This window comes from Rosa chinensis, chromosome 2 (assembly GCF_002994745.2).
Source record: "Rosa chinensis cultivar Old Blush chromosome 2, RchiOBHm-V2, whole genome shotgun sequence".
NCBI classification, from domain to species: domain Eukaryota; kingdom Viridiplantae; phylum Streptophyta; class Magnoliopsida; order Rosales; family Rosaceae; genus Rosa; species Rosa chinensis.
The window spans coordinates 14,221,234-14,246,420 of NC_037089.1; the positions used below are offsets into that span (position 1 = coordinate 14,221,234).

The following is a 25,187-nucleotide window of genomic DNA, read 5'->3' on the forward strand; positions in this document are numbered from 1 at the left end:
CAAACTTCTCCAACACCTCCAGTGCGTACTTCTTTTGTGTAATGAAGATTCCAGCTGCTGATTGTACTACCTCAATGCCAAGGAAGTAATGCATCATTCCCAGGTCCGTCATATCAAACTCCTCCATCATAGACTTCTTGAAATCATGAAACATCAGCTCATCATTTCTGGTGTAGATTAGATCATCTACATAGTACATACAAGCAAACAATCAAGTACTTCCCTGCAACTCCACATTTGATGTACAAAGTATGCTCATAAGGACACTTTTTGAACCCAGCTCCAGCAAAGTAGGCATCTATACGGCTATACCAAGCTCTAGGTGCTTGTTTAAGCCCGTAAAGAGCCTTTTTCAGCTTGTAGACTTTCTTCTCACTTCCTTTTTTGCACATAACCAGTGGGTTGATCAACATACACCTACTCTTTCAACTCTCCATGCAAAAACGCAGATTTAACATCCAACTGAAAGATAGGCCAAGCATTTTGTGCTGCAATTGAGATCACCAACCTAATTATGTCAAGCCTCACCACTGGAGTGAAAACTTCCCTATAATCAACACCATACTCTTGCTTGTATCCCTTTGCTACCAACCGAGCTTTGTGCTTCTCCACTTCTCCCTTTTCATTCAACTTGGTATTGAAGACCCATTTCACTCCTATAGTCTTCTGCCCCTTTGGAAGATCAGTAAGCTCCCAAGTGTCATTTTTCTCTATTGCTCTTATCTCTGCATCCATAGCATTCTGCCATTTATTTTCTTTGACCGCATCCTCAAAAGTTAAAGGATCACAGTCTGCAAATAAAATCAAATGAGCAAGTTGATCATCATCATAAAATTCATCTCCACTTACATAGTGAATCATCCATGCAGGTCTCTTCCTGTTTGGTCTTTGAGATTCTGAGCTTGGAGCTGCTGCTTGAGCTTCATGTATTGGCTGCTCATTTGTCATGTCTTCGGTAGGAGAGATTCGCAGCTGCACTCCTACTGTAGGAGGGATTTGTTGCTGCACTTCTAATTGTTCTTCATCAAAGCTCATAGGTATTTGCTTCCATTGGGTGCTCTTGTCTGCCCAATTCCATGTGCTCTCCTCATCAAAAACAACATCTCGGCTGATCACAATCTTCTTCGTGATGGGATTATATAATTTGTAGGCTTTGGATTGCTTACTCACTCCAAGAAATATGCATTTTTCACCCTTGTCATCAAGCTTCTTTCTTTTTTGATCTGGAATGTGAGCATAAGCAATGCAACCAAATATTTTGAAGTGATCAACAGCAGGTTTACCTCCATTCCATGCCTCTTGTGGAGTCATATTTTGAACAGCAAATGTAGGGCTTCTGTTCAATATATGAATGCTCCAATTTACTGCCTCCGGCCAAAAAGACTTCCCAATTCCTCCTCTTGCAAGCATGCTTCGTACCATATTTACAATAGTACGATTCTTCCTTTCACATACACCATTTTGCTGTGGTGTATAGGTTGTAGTAAGCTGCTTCCGAATTCCATGCAAAGCACAAAAACTCACAAACTCCTGTGAGTTGTACTCACCACCACGATCAGTCCTCAGGATCTTAATAGGTTTGCCAACCTCCTTCTCAACTAGAACTTTAAAGCTTCTAAATGTAGCAAGAGCTTCTGATTTTTCTAACAAAAAATAAACCCATGTTTTCCGGCTATAATCATCAACAAAAGAAATAAAGTACTTCTTTTTACCATTAGATTCCGGAGAGATGGGTCCACATATGTCAGAATGAACTAGCTCAAGTGGTGCACGAGCTCTCCAGGCTTTTCCTTTTGGGAATGACTCACGATGCTGCTTGCCAACACAACAATCTTCACATACTTTGTTGGAGGGAGGACAGATTTGAGGAAGACCAGTAACCATCTTCTTCTGATATAGTGTCTGCAATCCATTAAAATTCAAATGACCATAGCGAAAATGCCATAGCCATGTTGAATCTTTTATCTCAGTCAAATGGCATGAATGAGCACTCTTGATTCGCAGCGAAAACAGTCTGTTTGGCGTCATCTTTACATGAGCAATTAGACCTCTTTAAGGATCATAAACTTCACAAGCACCTTCCCTGATTGTAGACACATATCCCTTCTCTTGAAGCTGACCAATACTCAACAGGTTACTCTTCAAATCAGGAACATAGAACACATTGGAGATTGTTTCAATATGATCAGCTTTAGTTCTAATTCGAATATCACCCTTGCCCATAACATTTACAGTAGAATTATCACCAAACCTTACAACATTGCGAAATTCTTCATCCAAAACAGAGAAAGATGACTTACTACCACACATGTGATTGCTACACCCGGAGTCTAAGTACCATGTGTTTGCTTCAGGCTCCTCCATCAGAAGTGTCTCTTCTTCCTCTTCCTTTTTCTCTGCAAAATTGGACTGCTCCCCATTCTTTTGCTTGTCTTTATGAAGCTTCGCATAACACTCCGAACGAAAGTGACCAAGCCCATGACATCTGAAGCATTCAACCTTGGACTTATCAAAATGCCCCCTGCCACTACCTTGGGAATTTGAGGACTGATGATCGTAGTAGTGAAGATCATGTTTGGTCCTATCGTAGGATTGAAGATCATGTCGGGTCCTACTGCCACTGCCATCTCGAAAGCCTCTGCCTCTACCTCTCCAAGTCCCACGACCTCTTCCTCTTGTTGGAAAACCACCATTTGTTGCTACTTTCAAGGCTTCTTGCTCCTCTCCATTATTTCGATTGAGTTTTTGCTCATGTACGAGCAACGAACTCTGCAGCTCATCCACTGATAACTGATCAATGTCTTTGGATTCTTCAATGGAGCAGACTATGTAGTTGAACTTGTCAGTCAAGGAGCGAAGTATCTTCTCCACCACAGTAACATCTTGCATCTGTTCGCCATGGGTTCACATCCTATTTGCCACTGACATAACTCTTGAAAAATAATCTGAAACAGACTCACCAACCTTCATCTCAAGGGTCTCAAACTCTCGACGTAGTGCTTGGAGCTGAGAGCGTTTCACTCTTGCATTGCCTTCATACTTCTTTTTCAGCGAGTCCCATATCTGCTTCGCTGTGTCCTTTTGGAGAATGGTCTCCAAAATTGCACGGTCAATTGCCTGAAAGAGGTAATTCTTTACCTTGAGATCTTTCAGCTTCAACTCATCCAACGTCCTTCTCTGTGCAGCCGTCATCCCCTCTCAAGTGGCAGGCTCAATAAAGCCTGTCTCAATGAGGCTCCAATACTCCTTCGACCTCAGAAAGTTCTCCATTAGCATGCTCCAATGGTCATAGTGACCATCAAAGCGTGGTATTGAAGGCTGCACGTAATTGTTCTCTGTTGCCATAACCCTTGCTGCTGCAAGATACACAAAGCTAGTGCTTTTCACCTCAGGCCCAGTGGGGGCTCTGATACCAGATTGTTAGAATAAGAGAACGATATGAAATAGAGAAGGATTATTGGAACTGAATTGCCTTATAATTGATTGAGAGAGGCTCTGTATAAATAGAGCGTACAAAATAAACTAGGCAAAAAATCTGGAACAACTACCCATGACTAACAACTCCTAAGTTCATGGGATTTCCCTAAAGACTTGGTAAACAAAACAAACTCCTAGTAGACTAGGACTTTTACTTATTCAAAGCTAATTCAAAACATAAAACACCTAACATGGGATTCCGCCAATGAATTTTTGATATATGTCTCAGTAAATGAGGAATGTGTAAATGGAGGTGAACTTATTTGATGTTGAATGTGTGAATTGTTTTTGATAGATGCTGATGACAATCCTCAAGACAACGGGCCTCAGATGATGGGTCAGATTAGGTGTCCGATAACAGGAATTGTCATCAATACATATTTGGCACCACCTGGTGATAACCAGGTGATAAACATTATTTCAATAGATTGTTATGGAATGTGCTTTTGAGGTTTGGCAATAAGTATTGACATGATTTCTTTCTCTTTAATAATTGTGAAGCAGCTGCCCTCGTTTTTGTTGTCGCATTTTACGGAGCACAGAGTACTTGGTAACCCAATTAACACTAATTTGCTCATTTATGATTTCTTTTTCTTCTCTCTTAAATACTTTGTTTTTTGAATTATATTTTCTTTGCAAGGTTAGGGAGGATATGCAACCGTAGTACAATGCACAAACACGTTTGATGAGCAGGACTATGCCATCAAGAAAATTCCCATTGGAGAAGTGATTGAAGATAATCCCGAGTCACAAGCTTTCAGCTATGCATCTCTTGTAAGGTAAGAGTTAAAAATGCAGCAGCCTTGTAGTTTTCAGGCGATGTTGAGTAATATTTGGTGCATTTTTCATGCGATGTTGAGTAATATTTGGTGCATTTTCTAAGGAGGCGAGAGTATGGGCCCGGCTTAATCACCGGAATATCGTCCGATACTATGAGGTAATGTGCCAAGTCCAAAGCTTAACTTCACCATTTTGTTACCGTAAGTTCTTGATATCATAGCCGTTCTTTTTTTGGTTCAGTCTTGGACTGAAAACAAGTACTGCGGTTTGCTTGATGAAGATTGGGATGGGGACCCAATAGAAACAGAAAATCCATGCTTGTACATTCAATTGGAACTATGTGCCAGGTAATATATAATCATACACATTTAGATATAAATGTTTAAATGCAACTAGAGTTTAATATTTACAGATTCATACGTTATACTTTGATACATAAGAGATCAAGAAAAAAGACCCAGCCAAACTGGTCATCTGCCATGTTATTCACTCATGCTTTATATTGATCTGCCCTCCTCAACTCCTGCAAGCAAGCAAATGAACTTTTTTCAGTTTATATTCTAGCTAATTCTATAACAATCCTAGAAGTCATACAAACAGCAGAGATTGAATACATCAAATTCAGAAATGAGTTTATCAGGGTATGAAGGTTAAATGACATACCTTTCCGTTTTGCTTCCAAGCCACAGTCCTCAAGATTAATGAGTTACAAATCAGAATGCATGAAAAGAAGTAACATCAGTGAGATTTTATGTTGTATGTGGAGCTAACAGTTCTCTGTGTTTCTGCAGTTCCTTGGAACACAAGCTGCAGCCAAATGAACAATGCATGAACAATTGGACCACCAGAGAAGTGTGACTTGTGAAAGGTCTGAACCACATTCATGGCAAAGGGATAATGCACGGAGATATCACCAAGGCGAACATTCTCTTCTGCAATGGTGAAGCCAAAATCTCTGATTTTGGACTTGGTGAGTCAGAGTTTAACTTTGATTTTGAGTAGTAATGGATCTACCTAGGACTCATAATGATCTAACAATTTATTGTTTAAAAATGTTTTTGCAGCCCGTACAATTGGGGCAAAGAATGATGAGGTTTACATGAAGGCGTTCCAACCTTATAGAGCACCTGAGAGGAAGACTGCTGATGCAGATGTCAAGGCTGATATATACAGCTTGGGAACCCTTTTATTCGAGATGCTACAGCCCTTTACAACAGATAGCCACAGAGGTGTTGTTCTTACTGCCTTGAGGGATACGAAAATCTTTCCGAAAGGCTGGACTGATAACCCAGTAAGGACATGGGTGCTGGGAATGATAAATAATGCCCCATCAGAAAGACCCTCAGCATCAGATCTTCTGCACCACCGCGAAAGGATTAAGGCCGATATTCTAAGGTCTGAGGCAATGCCCAGTTAATGAAATCTCAATCCATATGCAGCATAAGTCCTGGCTTCATTCTCATAAAACTGTTTGATTTGGAAGGAATGATACTACCAAGTTCTAAGGCAATGTCTAGATAAAAATATTTTTGTCTGTATGCAGCATAAGTCCTGGCTTCACTTCCTAGAAGGGTTCATTTGAAAGACAAGTAGCAGGCATTTAAACATGAGATTCTAAGACTGTGACATTTCTATCATGATGACTGTAGATTCCGAAATTTTATTCCTACAGCACAACTATTCAGCTTTTGTTTAGTATGCTTGAATGCTTGATACAACAAGTATAAAAGCAAACACGCCTAACCAATGTGGGAATATGCTTTTGTATTTCTATAGAATCTTAGACAGCCTGAATATTTTGTCTCTTCTGGAATAGATGGTGTCAATACATTATTTTTTCAAAGTGCAATCAGTGATAATGTGAAGGAAATGGATGTTAAAACATGAAAAGAGGTGGTGGAAGAACAGCACTTGGTGCAATAACCAAAAGTTCAAACAAAATTTTTGCAGTAGTTGCTCTATGAGGGTGGAAATAAGATATCTCTGACAGGTTTGATATCATTAGCCAAAAAAAAAAAAAAACATAAGTATCTAAAGTTTAAAACCCAGACTCACTTCATCATACTACCACCAAGACTATTCAATGTTCCCAGACACACTTCATCATACTGCAAGTGGCCTAATGGTTCTTGCCTAGTTGGGTGTGCTCCCCAACCTAGGTTCGAACCCCGAAGCTGTCAAAGTGGCCAGGCACTGTGCTGCAATGCACAGTTGGAGCATTTCACATGCGCCGAAGGGGTTTATCTTGGGCCTAGGAAGTCTTTGGGTTCCCCTTGACAAAGTCAAAAAATGTTCCCAGCAATTAAGAATGGAGGAAAAAAATTGATGTGGACACTTCAGTTATGAAAGACACACAACACACGTTAAAATTATTATCTAAACTCTCCTACAAGGCCAAAAAAAAAAAAAAAAAAAGACAGAGAGAGAGAGAGACACACACAGAAAATATAAATGAACCTCCTAAATGCTCAGTTGAAGAACATGCATTGCATAGAGCTGATCAAAGAACCAGCAAGAAAAAAATCAGAATTAAGAAACCAAGAAATGGGGAAAAGAAAACACTCCAATCCATACGAGTAATGATCATTTGAAACACAACTATTTATTAGTGGATATGGAAAGGTAACCTACCAAAAATTGTGTTGGCAGGGTGTGAAATGATCTGGTTAAATGCTGCATCTCCTATTACCATCTTAGCATCAGTGAATGCAACAAAATATGAGGTGCTCATGCTGCCTTGATCGTTCACTATGTTATGTACATAATCCTGTTTCTGTTCCCAAACTGCTATCGGCGACTACGTGGTTCCCATATCTGAGATTGCATGGCCTCCTCCTGCCATTCTCAGCTCAAAACTTTAAGAAAAAATAACAGACAGAAGAAAGTTAAATGATTGCAGATTACCTTTTTGCAAAGTAGTGAAAATCTAAGTCTTAGATCGAACACACCCTAAAATTTCAGGTCAATTTTCAGGGAAAATTCATTTTTCCAATCTTTATGCCAAGAACTAGGGAAAAATCTTTTGCTGTTTTGACTTCATAGTTTCTTTAACTTAGATTGGGGGCAAAATAATTGCCTGTTAACTAATCCTAAATATAATGCCCGAGCATGCAATCACTAACAACTGGACAAACATACAACCAGACTTTTTCATGATTAAGTTATAAGCACTCCTTAAAATCATCATTTACTTATGCAATAGAATTACTTGTGTATAAATGAATGGCAAAGCAGAAATTTGTAATCTCCCTCTGATAACTCAATCTTTACCTTATACAGCTACCTAACTCCCTTATACAACTTAATCACTTCTGCAAAACCACAATCATAAATAGATACCAACATATAAGATCCATTTTTGGTCTATAATCTTTATGCTATTCCCCCATTTAATCAAATCCAAAAAACAAAGGCAGTGTTGCAGTACCAGGCCACTAGTTAAAGTTGTGCCAACAATAGGAGTTGACCAGCACTTGGGGGGCTCTTTAGAAATCGAAGTGCCAGATGCAAATTTGCTTTTGTAAAGGGAAAAGAAAAGAAGAAGAAAGAAACTGCTTCAAATTGGAGATTTAGTTGAAAAGGGTTCACTATCCAATCTTTTGATGAGCGACTGTATAAGCACACTTGTATATCCAGTGTGACAATTAGAAACAAAAAATGTATAGGAAAACGGCATTCTATGTTTTAGTGACTTCCGTGTGCAGTGCAAGTAGAAAACCTATTTTGATAATGTCACTCGTGTCTACAGCAACGTTCAAAATCTAAACCAATTAGTTGCATGTAAAGCCATGATGAGATCCAGCTGCAAGGCAAATGAAGCTTCACAACAGAAACATCTGACATAGACAAGCAGGACCAGTAGAATACAATTCAATTTCTGAACGGGTGAAATTCTCAAAAACGATGAATGTACATATCATATTAAATTACATACAGAATGTGTGTGTGTGTGTGTGTGTGTATCATATACTGGCATCAATATAATTAGTTAGCATACTATTTGGTTCTCACTTCATCACCTGGAAATGCCACAACAATGGTCCAATGTTTTAAGCTTAAGCAATAGATAAATACATAGAATTAAAAAGGCCCAACTGAAAACTGTATGTCCAGACTCCCGACATTGATTCCCAAGGTTTGGAAAAAAAAAAAAAAAAACAACGACAACAACAAATCTAAAACATGAAAACAGGCATAATAAAGCACAAACAAGCTTTGAAAGTTCAGGGTTGTTCGATTACAAAAGCTCACCTTTTCGTCGGACCAGCATGAGATGCCATTCACAGTTGCCAGAATCGGATGATATGGAGATGGAAGGGTATCTGTTTCGAAGAGGAAATCAAAGCACGTCTTCAACATTCCCTTGCAGTTTGAACAAAAAAAAGGACAACACACCCTTGCAGCTTCAACATAACAGCATAGATATTGTTCAACAACATGTTGTTTGCATCTTACTTTCAAGGACTATGTGTGTAACATCCCGACCCGAATTAATCAAAAATAATTATAATTTGTGATGAATTGGAATTATGCTTACCACGATCTATCTCTTATAAACACCAATTGAAAAAAAACAATAACTTCACTATCATCTAGATCTCTGCACCCTTTCATTCTCATCCTATGCACTTAAAACACACTTGCTCCTCCCTTGAAGAAGATTAGAGATGATGTTAAAGCGGTGAGGTCTGATTGAAAAAGAGAGAGAAGACTGATGAGTGAGAGGAGTATGTGTTTCGGTGATGCCTCCGTGAAAGAAGAGAGACGAGATTCAGCCTTCCCCAAGCGAGAGGAAGCTTCTGGTTTTTTTTTTCTCCCTCTTTGCTTTTCTTTCCTTTTTCTTAGAAGACTCTCGACCTTTCCCCCTCTCTCCAGATTTGCTACGTGTCAACAAAAAATGTAATAGCACGTGTATGCCTAGAGACCTACATATATTTGTTATTTAAAGAAATAATTCATGTAACTTTCTTTGACTACACATTGATAAAATCAATAACAATCAATTTCTTAATTTACGAGAAGTAAAATTTATATTTGTTTCTTTTATTAACTTCTCAATACCGGGTATTACAATGTGCATTCCTTCTATCACATCTATATGGCTATAAAGTTGAGGGAAAAAAAAAGGTTAGGGAATTGCATGGACAACCAAAGCTTAACTGACGGACTTAAACTGGTATTTCTTTAAGTATCAATCAAATTGAAAGGGGATTTAATAGAACAATCAGGTTGGATAAAAATGGACAGGTCTTAAACTCAGGTCTTTACCATAAATAATGAAATCGCACATATTATGTTCCAGAGCATGCAAACTGATTGCATGATATTCACCAAACAATAAAGGAAGTGTTGCAAGTAGGAAACCAGGCAAGCTATTCATACAACTGGCAATCAAGTCATTGCTACTATTAAACTGGCCAAGTGAGTTACATATAATCTGTAATGGGTGTGATTCATTCCCCATCAGGGTGGAGGCCATCACTCGGATATGTACTTCACATGTGAACACAGAACATATAATTTCAACATATTATATTTTTTTCTTCGGACGTTTGAGTATACAAACTCCCTCCTGTTCAACATATTGTATGCATCTACTATTGTTATGAGGGTTGGAGTATAATACAGATTAATTTTTACAACAAACTAGGCGACCTGGAATTGTAAAGTCAAGAACCTTTGCCCCATATCTAAAATGCGCTCTAAACTTTTTACAATCAGGTGAGGAACTCAAAAGGCTTTTGTAGGTTGTTTTTTAATGGGTGAACTCTTTTTCTTGATCCTGTGTTTGAAGAATTTTCAGCAAGCTTGTTGATATCGACAGTGATCAAGTTCACAATAATATTAGTGGGTTATATTCAATGAGTATTATGAAAGACTTGTGCAGGCACTTAACTCTTCTGGGCATTGGTGGAAACTGAAAAAAAAATTATGCATTTACTATTACTATATAAACAAGGTATTGCAACTACGCACGCAAGCAATCAGGAAGAAAGGTTTGTACAGTCATGTAGTTTTCACTATCTTTAAAGGCTTTCATAACCTCCCTTACTCTTTCAGAGATTTTGATTGATAAATTTGAGTGTCACTCTTAAGTTAGGGGACTTGACTGCATCTCACAAACATAATCAAACTTTAACAAACTTTTCTAGCAGCAAATTTCAATAAGAAGGTTCTACCAAATCAACACAAAAATTTAAAGGAAACAACGAGCCAACTCTAGTATTTTATTGTATCAACAAAATAGAAAAATAAATATTTATTAGCACTTGAAACATATTAGCTATACTTGTTTAAGACTTGCTTGCCATCTGCTGCCTCATGAAAGAAGACCCTTGAAATTCCTTCAAATGTGTCAGCATCGAAACATGCATATAAAAAGAATCTATTACTGGACTAAATTGTCATATTTTCAAATGCAGCTAGGGAATCAACAGATTCAAACTATCAAACTGAGTCTAAATAATTTTCAAAAGCAAGCATGAGACTCGGATCTAGAGTCAAAAACCCGTTCCCCTTTTTCTTCAAGAAATTGTCAAAAGGCTATTTTTTTTTCTTTTGCCATTTTCTGTCATGTTAGAACCTCTAGCTAAACTTGAAGAAGAGCGAAAGCCCAACTGTGTTAGCATGAAACACGCATATGAAAAGAGATATGTTACTAGCTAAATTTTCATCTCTTTCAAGTAATTTTCAAAAACTTGAGACCTTTTTTGCTTCTTCTTTTACATTTTCAGTCAAGTTCGAAACTTTTGACATACCCAACCCGACGTTGATCACCGCAGTAGTAAACAACAAATCCAAAACATGAACACAGATCGAGTATAAGAGATACCTTGTCCTCGAACCATCCAGATGTGTTTCGCCGCTGCCATTCACAATTGTATGATTCTTGACATTTCTTTTCTGAGGAAACGGCCTGCGGCAGCCCCATTTCACTCGAACGAACCAACTGTGGTCGTTTGTTCCGGCATGTAACCTACTACGTGTCTTTCTAAAATATAAAAAATAAAAAATAAAAAATAAATAAATAACGTACTACCTGTCTATGTCCGTGGCTTTGATTTGGGTATAAAGGTCACCAAAATAAATTTATATATCAGATTTATTAAGGGATGGAAGGGCAGCGCAATCTTACATCATTTGGGGTCTGGGACCGAATATAATAATTTATTAATTTTTCCACGAAACCTAGTCCTACTAGAATGCAGTTTCCGTAGGCGATTTCCATTCAAACAAATCTGAAGCCCTTCTATTCTTTTGTACGTACGTATCCAGTTGATTTTCTTCAGACCAAAAAAAAAAAAAAAATCCAGTTGATTTTCTACCATACCTAAATTGATTTGGGTATGGGGGATTTATGCGAGGATTTGTGGGTTGAGATTTTGGGTAGACTATCATCGGAGAAGGACTTGGTGCCATGCATGAGCGTGTCCAAGTTATGGCACCGAATAACATCTGGTCTTTGGGTGCAGAGATTTTGGGCGCAGTCCCCTCCTTTGGGTCTTTTCTTCCGCACCGCCACCACCAGCACCACCACCGTAGACAAGGTATTGCATCGTATGAATTATATCTCTTTATATAATTATCATGCCATGGAAGATAACCTGGAAAGCACTCGTTCTTGCGGAGGTCAATTTTATGACGAAGAATCGTATAGGACGAAAAAGTCTCATTGGCAGTATTTTGATCGACAATGGTATAAGCCGGGTGCCACTGCTGAATCCACTGATCGTGATGAGTACCTAAATGGTTGCAATGGTTTAGTTTTGTTAATGAAATCAGCAACTTATCAGTTTTATGTTTGCAATCCCATCACAAGACAACAAGTTGCCATACCTAAAGCCTGTGTCCACCAAAACCATGATAATCAGCATTTTTGTGCTGCTTTGGCTTTTGACCCTTCCGAATCTGCTCATCACTTCAGAGTTGTTAGAATTGATTATTCTGCATCCTACTCAGCTGTGCTGGATATATTCTTGACTGAATATGGACTGTGGGTTCGACATTGGCTGCAAATTGACCCAGGTTTTACTGAGGGATTCAAAAGCTCCAAGCTGTGCAGGCATTTTGTTTACTTGCGAGGTAGGCTATACAGCATAGCCCTATCCTGGAACCTTTTATGCATTGACCTCAATACTGTTGCAGCTTCTGCCCTTGAACTTCCTGTTCCAGAAGATGAAAAGACCGGAGCCATGGGATGTCTTGGGGTGTCGATGAATAGTCTCTGCTATATGAAGCGAATGCTCGATAATTCGAAGGACTTTCACAATCTGGCAGTTTGGTATAATGTTGAAGAATCTGGGGAATGGATTCTCAGATATAGTGTTTCTTGTCGCTTATTGGGATACGGATTCCAGTCTCGAGGTTATGACTACGATGATTCCATGGAACCCTGTGCAATAAGTCCAACTTCAGATCTCTTGTTCTATGGTAATCCCAACCTGATTTGTTGTATCCACCTTAAAAGCGAAAAGATGAAATTCGTTTGCGAAACAATCTCTAAAATAGATCCACCTGCTTCTTTCTTGACATTACGTGCATGCTTCGTACCTTTCTACACTCAGTTGAACAAGAGGAATGACGTCTCCACTCCATTGTAAGTACACTATTTTATTCCCTATAAATACATGTCTTTTTTCTTTCGGTGAATGGGGGCAAAAATCAAGGAAACAGATAAATAAATACATGTTTTTAAAGCTGTATAATGTAGGAAATGTCCTTTTACTTGCTTCGTATTTAATTCTAAATATTAAACTTTAATGGTCTATAGATTGTGGGAATTCATGTCAGCAATTTGTTTTTATTTCACTTTAGGATGCAAAACCTTTTCTAGTCATATATATATATATTAGAAAACAGGAGAATTGAACATCAGCCCTTTTCTGTCATATCATATTCACCAAATTTGTATGTCTTAGATTTGTAGATGGAACATTCTAAAAATAAATAAATAAATAAAATAAAATTTGTAGATGGAAAAATGGAAACCAACAATTGCAATTTTGTTTTGTTTTTTGCTCTTTTTTTTTTCCTACAACTATTAGAGTTTTTCAATCCCAGATGTTTTTGGTGATTCGGTTAGTGTTGGTTATGTAGTGAGTCTGGGCAGAGTAGGAGAAGAGTTGGAACAAATAAGCTATCAAGTTAGGTATGGGTTATAGAAAGCTAAATTTAGTAGACACAAGAATTATACAAGGGTCCCAAAAATACTAACCATACGTACCTTAACCAAATTGCCATCAATTCATAGTCCACAACTGAAGCATCATAATAGTGACCATATATATGAATACCATGAAAAATAAAAAATAAATAAAACATGCGCTAGAAAGCAGATGTCATGTTTAGGCTATATATTTTCTTTTTCTGAGGAGTAGGCTATATATTTTCATCTTTTGCTAGTTTTAATTTCTTACACACTCTAATTGTTAGATACGCAAGTTCTCTGTTAATTTTTAGTTGGTGCCTTTCTCTTGTATGCTATTGATCAATCAGTATTTGACCTTTTCTCATATGTTTTCTATTAAACAGAGCAACAGCTTGTGAGCGCACAGAAATTTTAAGTGTGGAAGTACCATACGGGAAACAAGAAGATGGTGAATCAGTTGAAGTAATAAATGTTAAGTTATATGATAGTTTGCAAAAAAAGCCATCCCCGTCATTGGTTTATCCCAGTGAAATCATGGGAATGCATTTAAAGCTTGAACATATCCCCCAATTTCTACTTGATATAATGGCAATGTAGAACATAACCTCTACATAACTGAAAAATAAAATTGTCATCGAAAACAGCAATTTTGACCAATAAAAATACCACATTGTATGATTGTAAGAGGAATGACGTCTTCTCTCCATTGTATTACATGTCTTTTGCTATACTTGGTTCATATTTTCAATTAATTTTATTGAACTTTGATGCTCTATGCCGCATGATTTTTTTTTTTTTACGGAATCATGTTCCATTAAATAATAACGTCACTGCGTTAAGCTTGAGGGTTTCAGGAAACCGCTCAGAATACAAGTTCAAGCACAATACAAACTGTCAGTTCTATGCATGTAGCAGGATTTCATGTCTTCAATTTTTTTTTTCTCTTTTGAATCGAACCTCTCTTTTGGGCCTGGAGGATGGAAAATTGATTCTGGGACAAGTCCTTCGGTCCAAGATAACTATTGTAGCAGTCTACTGTGTTTTGCTTGGTCATAGTTGAATAGGCTCACTTTGAATAAGCGAGTATGATACGTCAAATGAATGGTCCTATTCTATTTATCACCGTGCTGTTCTTCATCACAACTTCTTGTCTATCTGTAGATGGTTGCGGAATGACATGTAATGATCATTTTGGCCTTACCTATATAATTAATGAAAAGTCCTGGTGATTGGTGATGCTTTATTTCAAAAAAAAAAAAAAACAATTATTAAGAGAGCTCTCCATATATTTTTTTTATATCAATTTACCCTTTATATGTTAAAAGGCTTTGAATAAAAAATAATCAATTATGATAATAAAGTCAATTTACAAAACAAAACAATAAAATTAAAAAATAATAAATGTAGAAGAAACTGGAAACGTGATGAATTTCTATGAGGAAACTATTTTTAACTACATCCCTACACACTCTTCAGGGAAAAAGAGAGGAAAAAAAAATCTTTACGTAGTGCGTAGGCGCATGCTACTGCGCTAGTATGTATTAAAACAAAGAATTGACATATGCACTGTGTATGTGTAGGCAACATGCCAACATGTACTGATGAAATTAGTATATGTTTGTTAATTTTAGGTTTCTAGTTAGAATTGAGAATGGAAAACCAAACCTGTCCAAATTTGGATCAGACATTCAGATTGTTTTTCTATTGAAATCAAGTATTTGAATCTTATATAGTTTTGCTCATTTGGTGAATCTTGGACTCTTGGTTATGTGGGAACAGGGAACTGAAAAGTCCAGTAAGTAAGCTTGTGAGAGGGATTTATTCATAATTCATGCCAGCCGATTTTGCATGTAGTTTTGAAATGACTATTAGTGTAAACTGTAAAATAGTTTGTGCGCATATACTACTTCTGTATTAACAATATATTGCAATTATGCACCCCAAACAGGAACAGAAATCAGTACAATCATGTAGTTATTAGTTTTGACGCCGTTGCCAGGTGCGCATCCTTCTTATACTAAAGGATTTCATATATCCCTTATTCTTTCAGAGCTTCCAATTGATAAATCTCAGCATCACACTTAAGTTTGCCTGACTTTATATGTACAACATGATCATGAGTGCTAAAACTTGAACTAACGTCTCTATCAGCAAATTTCAAGAGAAGAGTCCTACCAAAATCAACGTACCCAAAAATAAAAAAGGAACCAACCAGCCAAGTGTTTTCTTGTATCTAAAAAAAGCAGAAAATCATATCTTTATGTTTAAGGATAATAGAATTGAGAGAGATTGATGAGAGAATTACGTTTCATTATTGAAAATAGGAGCCCTATATATAGAGATTACAAAGTGCATGTTCTAATGTTGCAAGGAAAACTAATCCGAGTAGGACTAGGAATTCTAGAACATTCTCTCCTATTACAACCATGAAATTAATCCTAGTTTGAATAGGCACACAAAACTGATTTTCCTTCAACACTCGCCCTTGTGCCGCTCAAACTTGGTGGTGATGCTTCGTCCGTTGCCTCGTTAAAAACCTTGTTCGGGTGAAAAACCATGTGGGATAAAAACAAGCTCGAGGAGGAGAAAAGAGTACAACACGTCCTTCACTTCTTCGAGATCGAACATGTAGACATCATAACTCCCCTTGATGTCGATATCTCCCCCTGATTGCTACAATCATGGGAGTTCGAATAACTTTCTCAATCCGATGCTCTTCACATGTTTCTCGAAGGTGGATTTAGGTAACGACTTAGTGAATAAGTCCGCTACATTATCCTCTGATCGGATTTGATTCACTTCAATCTTTAGAAGTGATTGTTGTTGCTGATTATAAAAGAACTTAGGCGATATATGCTTGGTGTTATCGCCTTTGATGAAACCTAATTTCATTTGCTCAATACAAGATGCATTATCCTTATAAATGCATGTAGGTTCATCCGTGGTAGACTTCAAACTACAACTTCCTTGAATATGTCTAATTACAGACCTTAGCGATATACGAATACGCACAGCTTCATGTAGAGCAATAATCTCTGCGTGATTTGAGGAAGTAGCAACAATGGTCTGTTTTGTAGACCTCCAAGATATTGCAGTGCTTCCTATGGTAAAGACATAACCTGTTTGGGAGCGACCTTTGTGAGGGTCAGAGAGGTACCCTACATCAGCAAAACCCATCAAAATATCATTGTCGTTTTGATGGAGTGGAGGAGGGTGAGACCGGCCACCCTTGGTGGTGGCGGCTGCAATGTTGCCGGCCATGGCGTTTTGGACGATGGCTCTTGAGCCAATTTGGTCCGATCTCATCCTTCCATCATTCATTTTCTCTTTGTAGGGATAGAATAGACCCATATCAATCGTACCTCTTAGGTATCGAACGATTGTCTTTACACCAATCCAATGGCGGCGTGTTGGCGCAGAGCTATGTCGAGCTAACAAGTTCACTGCGAATGAGATGTCCAATCTTGTGCATTGAGCTAAGTACAATAATGCGCCTATTGCACTTAAATATGGCACTTTGGCCTCTAATGACTCTTCATCCTCATCCTTTGGACGAAACGGATCTTTTCTAGGCTCAAGACTATGGCCAATCATGGGAGTACTCACATGCTTTGCTTTATCTTCATTAAAGCGCCTTAGAATTTTCTGAGTATATGTAGACTGATGGATCAAAATCCCATCACTACAATGCTCGAGTTCTAAACCGAGACAAAACAGTGTTTTCCCAAGATCTTTCATCTCAAATTCGGATTTCAAGTATTTAGTAGTTTCCTTTAACTCATCTAGAGTTCCAATTAGGTTCATGTCATCGACATAGACTGCTACGATTGCAAATCTGGAACTTGTTCTCTTAATGAACATGCATGGGAATATTTCATTATTAACATATCCATTCCCAATCAAGTAGTCACTTAGATGGTTATACCACATTCGTCCGGATTATTTTAATCCATATAGTGAGCGTTTTAATTTTATTGAAAATGCGCTCCGTGGTTTAGAGCCACTTGATTTGGATAATTGAAGTCCATCTGAAACCTTCATATATATATATATATATATATATATCTCTCTCTCTCTCTCTCTCTCTCTCTCTCTCTCTCTGAATCTAGATCCCCATAGAGATATGCTGTAACTACATCCATAAGCTGCATGTCAAGTTTTTCAAAAACTACAAAATTGACAAGGTAGCGGAACGTTATAACATCCATTACGGGAGAATACGTCTCCTCGTAGTCGATTCCAGGGCGTTGTGAGAAACCTTGCTCCATGAGGCGGGCTTTATATCTAACCACCTCATTTTTCTCATTACGCTTTCTAACAAAGACCTATTTATGGCCAACAAGCTTTATATTTGAGGGTATCTGCGTTATAGGCCAGAATACATGTCTCTTTGCTAGCGAGTCTAATTCAGCCTGGATCGCATCTTTCCATTTAGGCAATCCGCTCTTCGTTGATATTCTTCGACAGAGCGAGGTTCGATATCATCATATTCTGTAATTCATTTTGCAATATGATATGCAAATGCATCATCAATAGCCATAGAGTTTCTGTCCATCATCTCATGTACACTAGTGTAATTCATGGAGATCTCTCTATTCTCTGGAATTGGTTCTGACATTGGAGCATCCCCCAATGATGTCTCTTGGACATAACCATCATCCAGAATATCCTCATGAGATGGATTATTTACATCGATGATTAATAGATTATTTTGTGCCAAACTCGCTTTCTTTCTTGGGCGAGAATCTATCGAACCTATGGGCCTCCCGCGCTTCCTGGCAGGAGCCATGGACCTAGCCACAACGTCACCATTACTATGAGAGGGGACGTTGGCGCCATGCTCAGTTGCCCTTGAGATGGTGTCATGTCCTTTAATTTTAGGGACATCAATCCTTGCAAGCACGTTTGTAGCAGGTATATGTGATCTCGTCACTATAGCGATATTAGAAAATGCATCAGGTATCGATTATCTGAAGATCGAGAATTCTCCGCACTTCAATTTCGGACTGTGCGGTTAAGGGATCAAGATGAGACAGAGTGGAGACAGACCACGACAATTCCTGTCATTCCTGTTGAACATTTATGTTCTTATCACCCCCTAACGATGGGAAGACTGTCTCATCAAAGTGACAATCTGCAAATCTAGTGGTAAAGCGATCGCATGTCAAGGGTTCTAAGTAGCGGACAATCGTTGGAGAATCATATCCAACATAAATGCCTAATCGTAGTTGAGGACCCATTTTGGTGCTCTGTGATGGCGCAATTGACACATAAACTGCACACCCAAATATGCGTAAGTGTGAGACATTAGGCTCATACCCAGTCACCATCTGGGACACAAAAAAGGGTTGAGTAGCAGTGGGCCTCAGACGAATAAGCACAGCTGCATGCAATATTGCATAGCCCCAAGCAGAAATAGGGAGATTGGTGCACATTACCAATGCTCTAGCGACCATTTGTAGTCGTTTAATAGCAGCTTCTGCGAGACCATTTTGGGTGTTGTACCTACATGTGGCAGAATGAGCATAATTAGCTATAATGAACCACGCTCATTGTACCGCTAGAGGTACCAACTCCCACCAAAGGAGCGACCTGCGAAGGCACGGCCAGGCAGGCTACCGCTTGAGCCCTGGACCGCCCCCAGATCACCGCTGACGCGCCGCGTCAAGATAGCATCAGAAGCTCCAGACGCTGGGAATCGAAGCACATCAGTCCCACATCGGAAACAAGAAGAAGATCAGCCTCTTCCTCAACTATAAAAGGTTCTCTCCTCTCTCCTCATTAATTACGCAATTACTACTCATTTATTGTTATGCTGCACATATACAGTGATTGACTTAGGCATCGGAGAAGTGAAGACCGCCCAACGCGGTCTCCCTTTGACACCCTGTCTATCGTGTTGCAGCAAACAGGAATCACCTAATCCTAGGAGTAGCGGTCCGCCCACCGGACCCGCGTTAAGCAAGGAATCGGCTACCGCCGGACTTGAGCATTAACATTGGCGCCGTCTGTGGGAAGCCTTGAACAAAAGGTCATCCCGCCACAATCACCATGACTAACGATAGCGGGGGAACGCTGAGGAGCAGGCAGATCAATCAGCCATTCCCCAACCCACCAACCCAGCGGTAGGCATCAACCGCGCGTTATTCACCACACCGGTCAACCCCGGCGGTGAGACAAACCCAAGTAGCAGCCGCCCGCCAGGCCAAGACCTCGCCTCCCTATATGAGCTGGCACTGGCGGATCTTCACAAAGCGAACAGAGAACGTGAACAAGAGTGCAAGGAAAAGGCCGAGGCCCAAAGACAAGTGGCCACGCTTGTGTCCCGCTTTGATGAGCTAAAGAAAACGCTGGAAGCAACCGCCAACCCTGCGCGAAGCGAGCAGTCACGAAGCACCAGGCACAGCCGACCTGGTACCGGAGCATTGATACCAGCACCAGTCGTGCATCTGCAGGTCCCGCTACACCCGCCGGAGCTAGCGGGAATGGGACCACCCCCTGTACCCCAGCTAATGTTGGAATAGGAGGCAGAGTCGTCACTGCACACCCACCGCTCGAGACCTCGAGCAAGAACAGAGGGAAACCCACCCGCTCCCAGACAAGGGTCAGTTCAGCGGAATACTCGGCTAGACCCGGCCGGCGATGCAACCGCTCAAATACTGGAAAGGATGCAGCAGTTGGAACAAAGGTTAATCCGGGCGGAATCAGGCACCCTAGCGCCAACTTCAAATCCACTTTTTGCGTCCAGGCCAGGACCATTTACCGCCGCAATTTTGCTGGCCGTCAGACCGGCGTATGCAAAGACCCCAAAAATGTCACATTATAGCGGTAAGACTGATCCTTTCGTCCATATGGACACCTTCAAGAAGGTCACCAACAACAAGGGATTTGATGACGCCACCCTGTGCCACTTGTTCAGCGAAACGCTGGACAATGAGGCAATGAATTGGTTCTTCGAATGCCCGCCGGGGTCCATAGACTCATTACAGGCATTGTCGCACGCTTTCCTTTCTCGGTTCATCCTACTGTCCGCCGGCCACCACAACACAAGCCAACTGTTCAATGTCAAGCAGGGTACGGAGGAGACACTAAAGGCATTCGTCACAAGGTGGAGAGCGGCAGCATCTCAGTGTCGTGATCTTGATAAAACAATGGCTTCGGCGGCTTTTAAGCAGGGACTCCTCAAAGGGCCATTTCTCTATCACCTCAATTACAATCATCCAAATGCGGTATACGACCACCTCATGAGTGAGGCGGTCATTCATGCCCAGGCAGAATTCATCACATATGGGGAGACCCCACCGCCACCAGCGGCGCTAGCAAAGTCGACGCAACCCTCCTCCAGTCAGCAGGGGACCGCTAACAAAACCTCCACATCGCCAACTGACAAAAAAAGGGAGTGACAGCAAGGCCAGTACCAAAACAAGCGACAGAAGGACTAACACTACAAGGGGAACCGCCCATCCCATGGGGACAACCGCAACAAACATACGGAGTCTTTCCAGCGGTATGCAGTATTTATGGTCCTCACGGCCTCGTATGAAGAAATATACAATCAGTGCAAGGACCAGATACCACCGCCGCCCCTGGGAAAATACCCAAAAACGGGAAAGCCAAGAAACACCGGCAGGTGGTGCAAATACCACGAGGACAGTGGTCATAATACCAATAGCTGCAACGCCCTCAAAACAGCCATTGAGACCTTGTACCGTGATGGCAAGCTGGAGCAATTCAAGGTACGTTAACCGCCACCTGTGATCGCCGACATTGAGCCCATGGGCCGCATCAACACAATCGACGGAGGTGCTCCAATCACCAACATGTCTCACAGAGCTAGAAAGCGTTATGCGCAAGCTAATCACCCAAAGGAAGTCTGCAACATCCGCTACGAAAGATCCGCCAAACTCCCAAGGTCTGGTTGGGAACCTATTACCTTCTCAGAGGAGGAGGAACGCGGAATATATCTGCCCTATGTCGATCCCTTCTTGATCGACGCTATTCTAGGCAAAATGTCAGTAGGAAGAATCCTGGTTGATAGTGGGTCCGCTGTCAACGTTATATTCAGTGGTTGTTACAACGACCTTAAGAGGAACAGAAAATTGCTCCAAGATCATGAACCACTGCTCAGCTTCTCCCGTGACGTCACGCAACCATTGGGTTCTGACTATATGCAGCTAGTTATTGGTACTAGTCCATGTATGGCTGAAATACATACGGAGTTCATAGTTGTCGATTGTTTCAGCTCATATAACGCCATCATTGGTCGGCCAGCGCTCAACAAACTCAAGTGCATCATCGCCGGGTACATGCTGCTCATGAAATTCCCCACACCCAACGACACAGGCTGTGTCAGGGGAAGTCAACAGTTGGCACGTGAATGTTATTCTACTACTATAGCACAATCAACTTGCCGCCCTGAGATCCTAGCGGTAGGCAGTCAGGCACCGCCACCAAACATTTTTGAGGACCCCAGGGAGGACGAAAAGAAGTACGTAAGGAAGCAGCCGGTCAACCCAGAAACATCACTGAGGGTTGTCAGCATCTCGGACGAGCACCCTGAGCGGACAGTCCGCATAGGCGCTCAATTAAACCCAGAGCTGGCGGCGGAGCTCACTCAGTTCCTGCGTGACAATGCTACGGTCTCTGCCTGGTCATATGCAGACATGCCAGGTATCTCCCCTGAAATCATCTCACACAAGTTGAGCATCAAACCAACCTTCTACCCTATCAAACAAAAACGCAGAGCCTTAGACGAAGAGAAGTACCGTGCTATAAGGGAGGAGGTTGACAAGCTCCAGGGCATTGGGTTCATCTGCCAAGTCATCTATCCCCAATGGATTTCCAACCTGGTTATGGTCAAAAAGGCTAGCGGCAAGTGGAGGATATGCGTCGACTTCAAAAACCTTAACAAGGCATGCCCAAAAGATAGTTTCCCACTACCCCGCATCGATCAACTGGTCGACGCAACCGCTGGACACGAACTTCTCAGCATGATGGATGCTTTTTCCGGCTATAACCAGATCAGGATGCATCCAGACGACCGGGAGTGCACCACCTTCACCACCGAAAAAGGCCTGTATTGTTACAATGTGATGCCTTTCGGTTTGAAGAACGCAGGGGCAACTTATCAGTGGCTGATGAACGCCATGTTCGCGGAACATCTGGGCAAGATAATCGAGGTCTACGTAGACGACATGTTGGTCAAGAGTATAAAGGCCAGCGGACATGTGGCAAACCTAAAAATCATAATAACCATCCTCTTGGCCTACGACATGCGCCTCAACCCAGAAAAATGTTTCTTTGGCGTTACCGCCAGCAAATTTCTGGGGTATATTGTCAGTGAGCGGGGCATCGAGGCCAACCCTGACAAAGTACAAGCCATCCTCAACCTGAAGGACCCGGAATGGAAGGTGCACGTCCAATGCCTCCAGGGCAAGCTAACCGCCCTGTCTCGATTCATCTCCAAACTGACCGACAGGTGTGCCCTATTTTTCAAAGTCCTTAAAACAACCCACAAAAAGGTCATCGATTGGAACCCAGAGTGCCAGGTGGCGTTCCAAGGCCTGAAGGAATACCTGGCGGCAGTTCCACTCCTCTCCATTCCTGTCGAAGGAGAAACATTGTACATTTACCTAGCGGTATCTCAATCAGCGGTGAGCTGCGCCATCGTCCGGCGGGAAGGCCAGGACGAGCTCCCAGTTTTCTATGCCGGTAGGGGCATGAATGGAGCAGAAACACGATATCCTCCATTGGAGCAGCTTGCTCTCGCACTCATGGTTGCCGCTAGGCGCCTCCGCCAGTACTTCCAAGCCCATACAATCCATGTGTTGACCAATCAACCGCTGAGACAAGTAATGCAGAACCCTGAACATTCAGGGCGCCTCAGCAAGTGGGCCATTGAGCTCAGCGAGTTTGACATAGACTACAAACCACGAACCGCCATGAAGGGCCAGGCAGTGGCAGACTTCATTGCTGAGCTCACCGAGCGTCAGCCCGAAACCAAGATCGATGTACCGCCCGGAACGGAAATAGTTACAGCCGTGGAGCCGGCTCCCCAACAATCAGATTGGAACCTACACGTGGACGGTTCCGCTTCCGCCCAGGCCAGTGGCGCCGGAATCATCTTAACAGGACCAGGGGGGCTTAGCGTCGAATACGCGTTGAAATTCAACTTCAAAGCTTCTAACAACATGGCGGAATATGAGGCACTCATTGCCGGCCTTCTCCTCGCCATTGATTCAGGGGCCGACAGTGTCAACATCTTCAGCGACTCTCAGCTGGTCGTTAACCAGGTCAACGACAGCTTTCAGGCTAAGGATCAGCAGTTAGCGGCATACTTAGGGTACGCCAAGACGCTGCTCAAGAAATTCAAGTTCCACACAATCACACAAATCCCTAGAGAAAAGAACGCCAAGGCTGATTCACTGGCGAGACTGGCAACCGCCCAGCCACACTAGAGCCCAGCGGACACAAGAGTGGAGTCTCTGGACAGGCCAAGTATCACAAAAACCCTGGCAGAGATCTTTAACATCGAGGCCAATCCTAGTTGGATGGACGAAATTATCCAGTACAAGCGCAACGGGACATTGCCAGAGGACAAGATCAAGGCACGACAGCTCCAGCGGAGGGCAACCCATTACAACATGCAGAGTGGCAAACTTTACCGCCAAGGATTCACTCACCCCAACCTCCGCTGTCTAACCCCAGAGGAGGGAAAGGTCGTGCTGGCAACAATACATGGTGGGGAATGCGGAAATCATTCAGGCGCTAGATCCTTGGCTAATCGCACAATGTGACAAGGCTACTTTTGGCCTACGCTTGGTGATGACGCCCGACGGATATCAAAATCTTATCACAAATGCCAACAATATGCTGATCTTCCACATGCCCCGGCGGAACCTCTGTCGGTTATCGTCAGTCCCTGGATTCATTCAACGTGGGGCCTGGATTTGATGGGAAAATTCCAAACGCCAAAGGTCAGTTCAAATACATCATTGTCGCCATCGACTACAACAGCAAATGGATAGAAGCAGAGCCCCTGACGGCAATAACTACCGCCAAGGTAATTCACTTCCTCTGGAAGAACATCTACTGCCGCTACGGTGTCCCACATGCAATCATCACAGACAATGGCACACAGTTCAACAATAAGGAACTCATCTCTTTCACCGCCAACCTGGGCACCAAGATGCGTTTTGCATCGGTTACCCATCCCTAAACCAACGACCAAGTCGAAGCGGCAAACAAGATAATCAAGAACCTGTTACAGAAGAAGCTCGATGAGGCAAAGGGTTTGTGGGCGGAGAAGCTCCCGGAGGTTCTATGGGCCATCAGAACAACCCCAACCTCCGCCACAGGTGAAACCCCCTTTTGTATGATGTTCGGAACTGAGGCTGTCCTGCCTATCGAGGTAACCCAACCAACCGCTAGGGTCGAAGGCTACTACCCCGAGACCAACAGCGACGGCGTTAACCTCGACAGGGATCTACTAGAGGAAAAACGAGACGCAGCCCATTTGCGCAATCTCCAGAATAAGCGGCGGGTATCACGTTTCTACAACGCCAGGGTCAAAGCCCGCAACCTCCAACTGGGGGACTGGGTAATGAAAGAAGTCATACCACCGCCAACAAAACTCCACCCAACTTGGGAAGGTCCATACAAAATTGTAGAGGTCGTTAGCCCGGGCACCTTCTACTTAATGGACAAGGATGGCGTCACAACGACCCACCCTTGGAATACCGAACACCTTCGGTATTACTACAAATAGTCATACTGCTACCCA

At 41.6% G+C, this 25,187-nt stretch overlaps 2 protein-coding genes and 2 long non-coding RNA genes across 6 annotated transcripts; 2 read left to right on the forward strand and 2 right to left on the reverse strand.

Annotated features, from left to right (window-relative positions):
• Positions 1-4,530: 4,530 nt before the first annotated feature.
• On the reverse strand, positions 4,531-8,784 carry LOC112183467. Of its 3 annotated transcripts, XR_005806077.1 has the most exons (5): positions 8,509-8,784; positions 6,889-7,112; positions 5,373-5,614; positions 4,921-5,212; positions 4,531-4,780 (listed from the first exon to the last, which is right to left on the reverse strand). It is a non-coding gene; the product is annotated as an uncharacterized LOC112183467 (long non-coding RNA). The 3 variants fall into 3 exon arrangements; XR_005806076.1 differs by having other exon boundaries at positions 4,921-5,614; XR_002929910.2 differs by lacking the exons at positions 4,921-5,212; positions 5,373-5,614.
• LOC121051550 (eIF-2-alpha kinase GCN2-like) lies at positions 5,155-8,431 on the forward strand. The gene is made up of 3 exons (XM_040514097.1): positions 5,155-5,227; positions 5,322-5,622; positions 6,889-8,431. The coding sequence occupies exons 1-3, from the start codon at positions 5,155-5,157 to the stop codon at positions 6,911-6,913; spliced, it is 399 nt and encodes a 132-aa protein (XP_040370031.1). The 3' UTR covers positions 6,914-8,431.
• A 545-nt stretch (positions 8,785-9,329) lies between the features above and the next one.
• Positions 9,330-11,305, reverse strand: LOC121051551. The gene is made up of 3 exons (XR_005806079.1): positions 11,090-11,305; positions 10,547-10,601; positions 9,330-9,359 (listed from the first exon to the last, which is right to left on the reverse strand). It is a non-coding gene; the product is annotated as an uncharacterized LOC121051551 (long non-coding RNA).
• Positions 11,306-11,546: 241 nt separating this feature from the next.
• LOC121051411 lies at positions 11,547-14,062 on the forward strand. The gene is made up of 2 exons (XM_040513746.1): positions 11,547-12,853; positions 13,789-14,062. Exons 1-2 carry the CDS (start codon positions 11,604-11,606, stop codon positions 14,000-14,002), a joined length of 1,464 nt encoding a protein of 487 aa, XP_040369680.1. The 5' UTR covers positions 11,547-11,603; the 3' UTR covers positions 14,003-14,062.
• Positions 14,063-25,187: the final 11,125 nt, after the last annotated feature.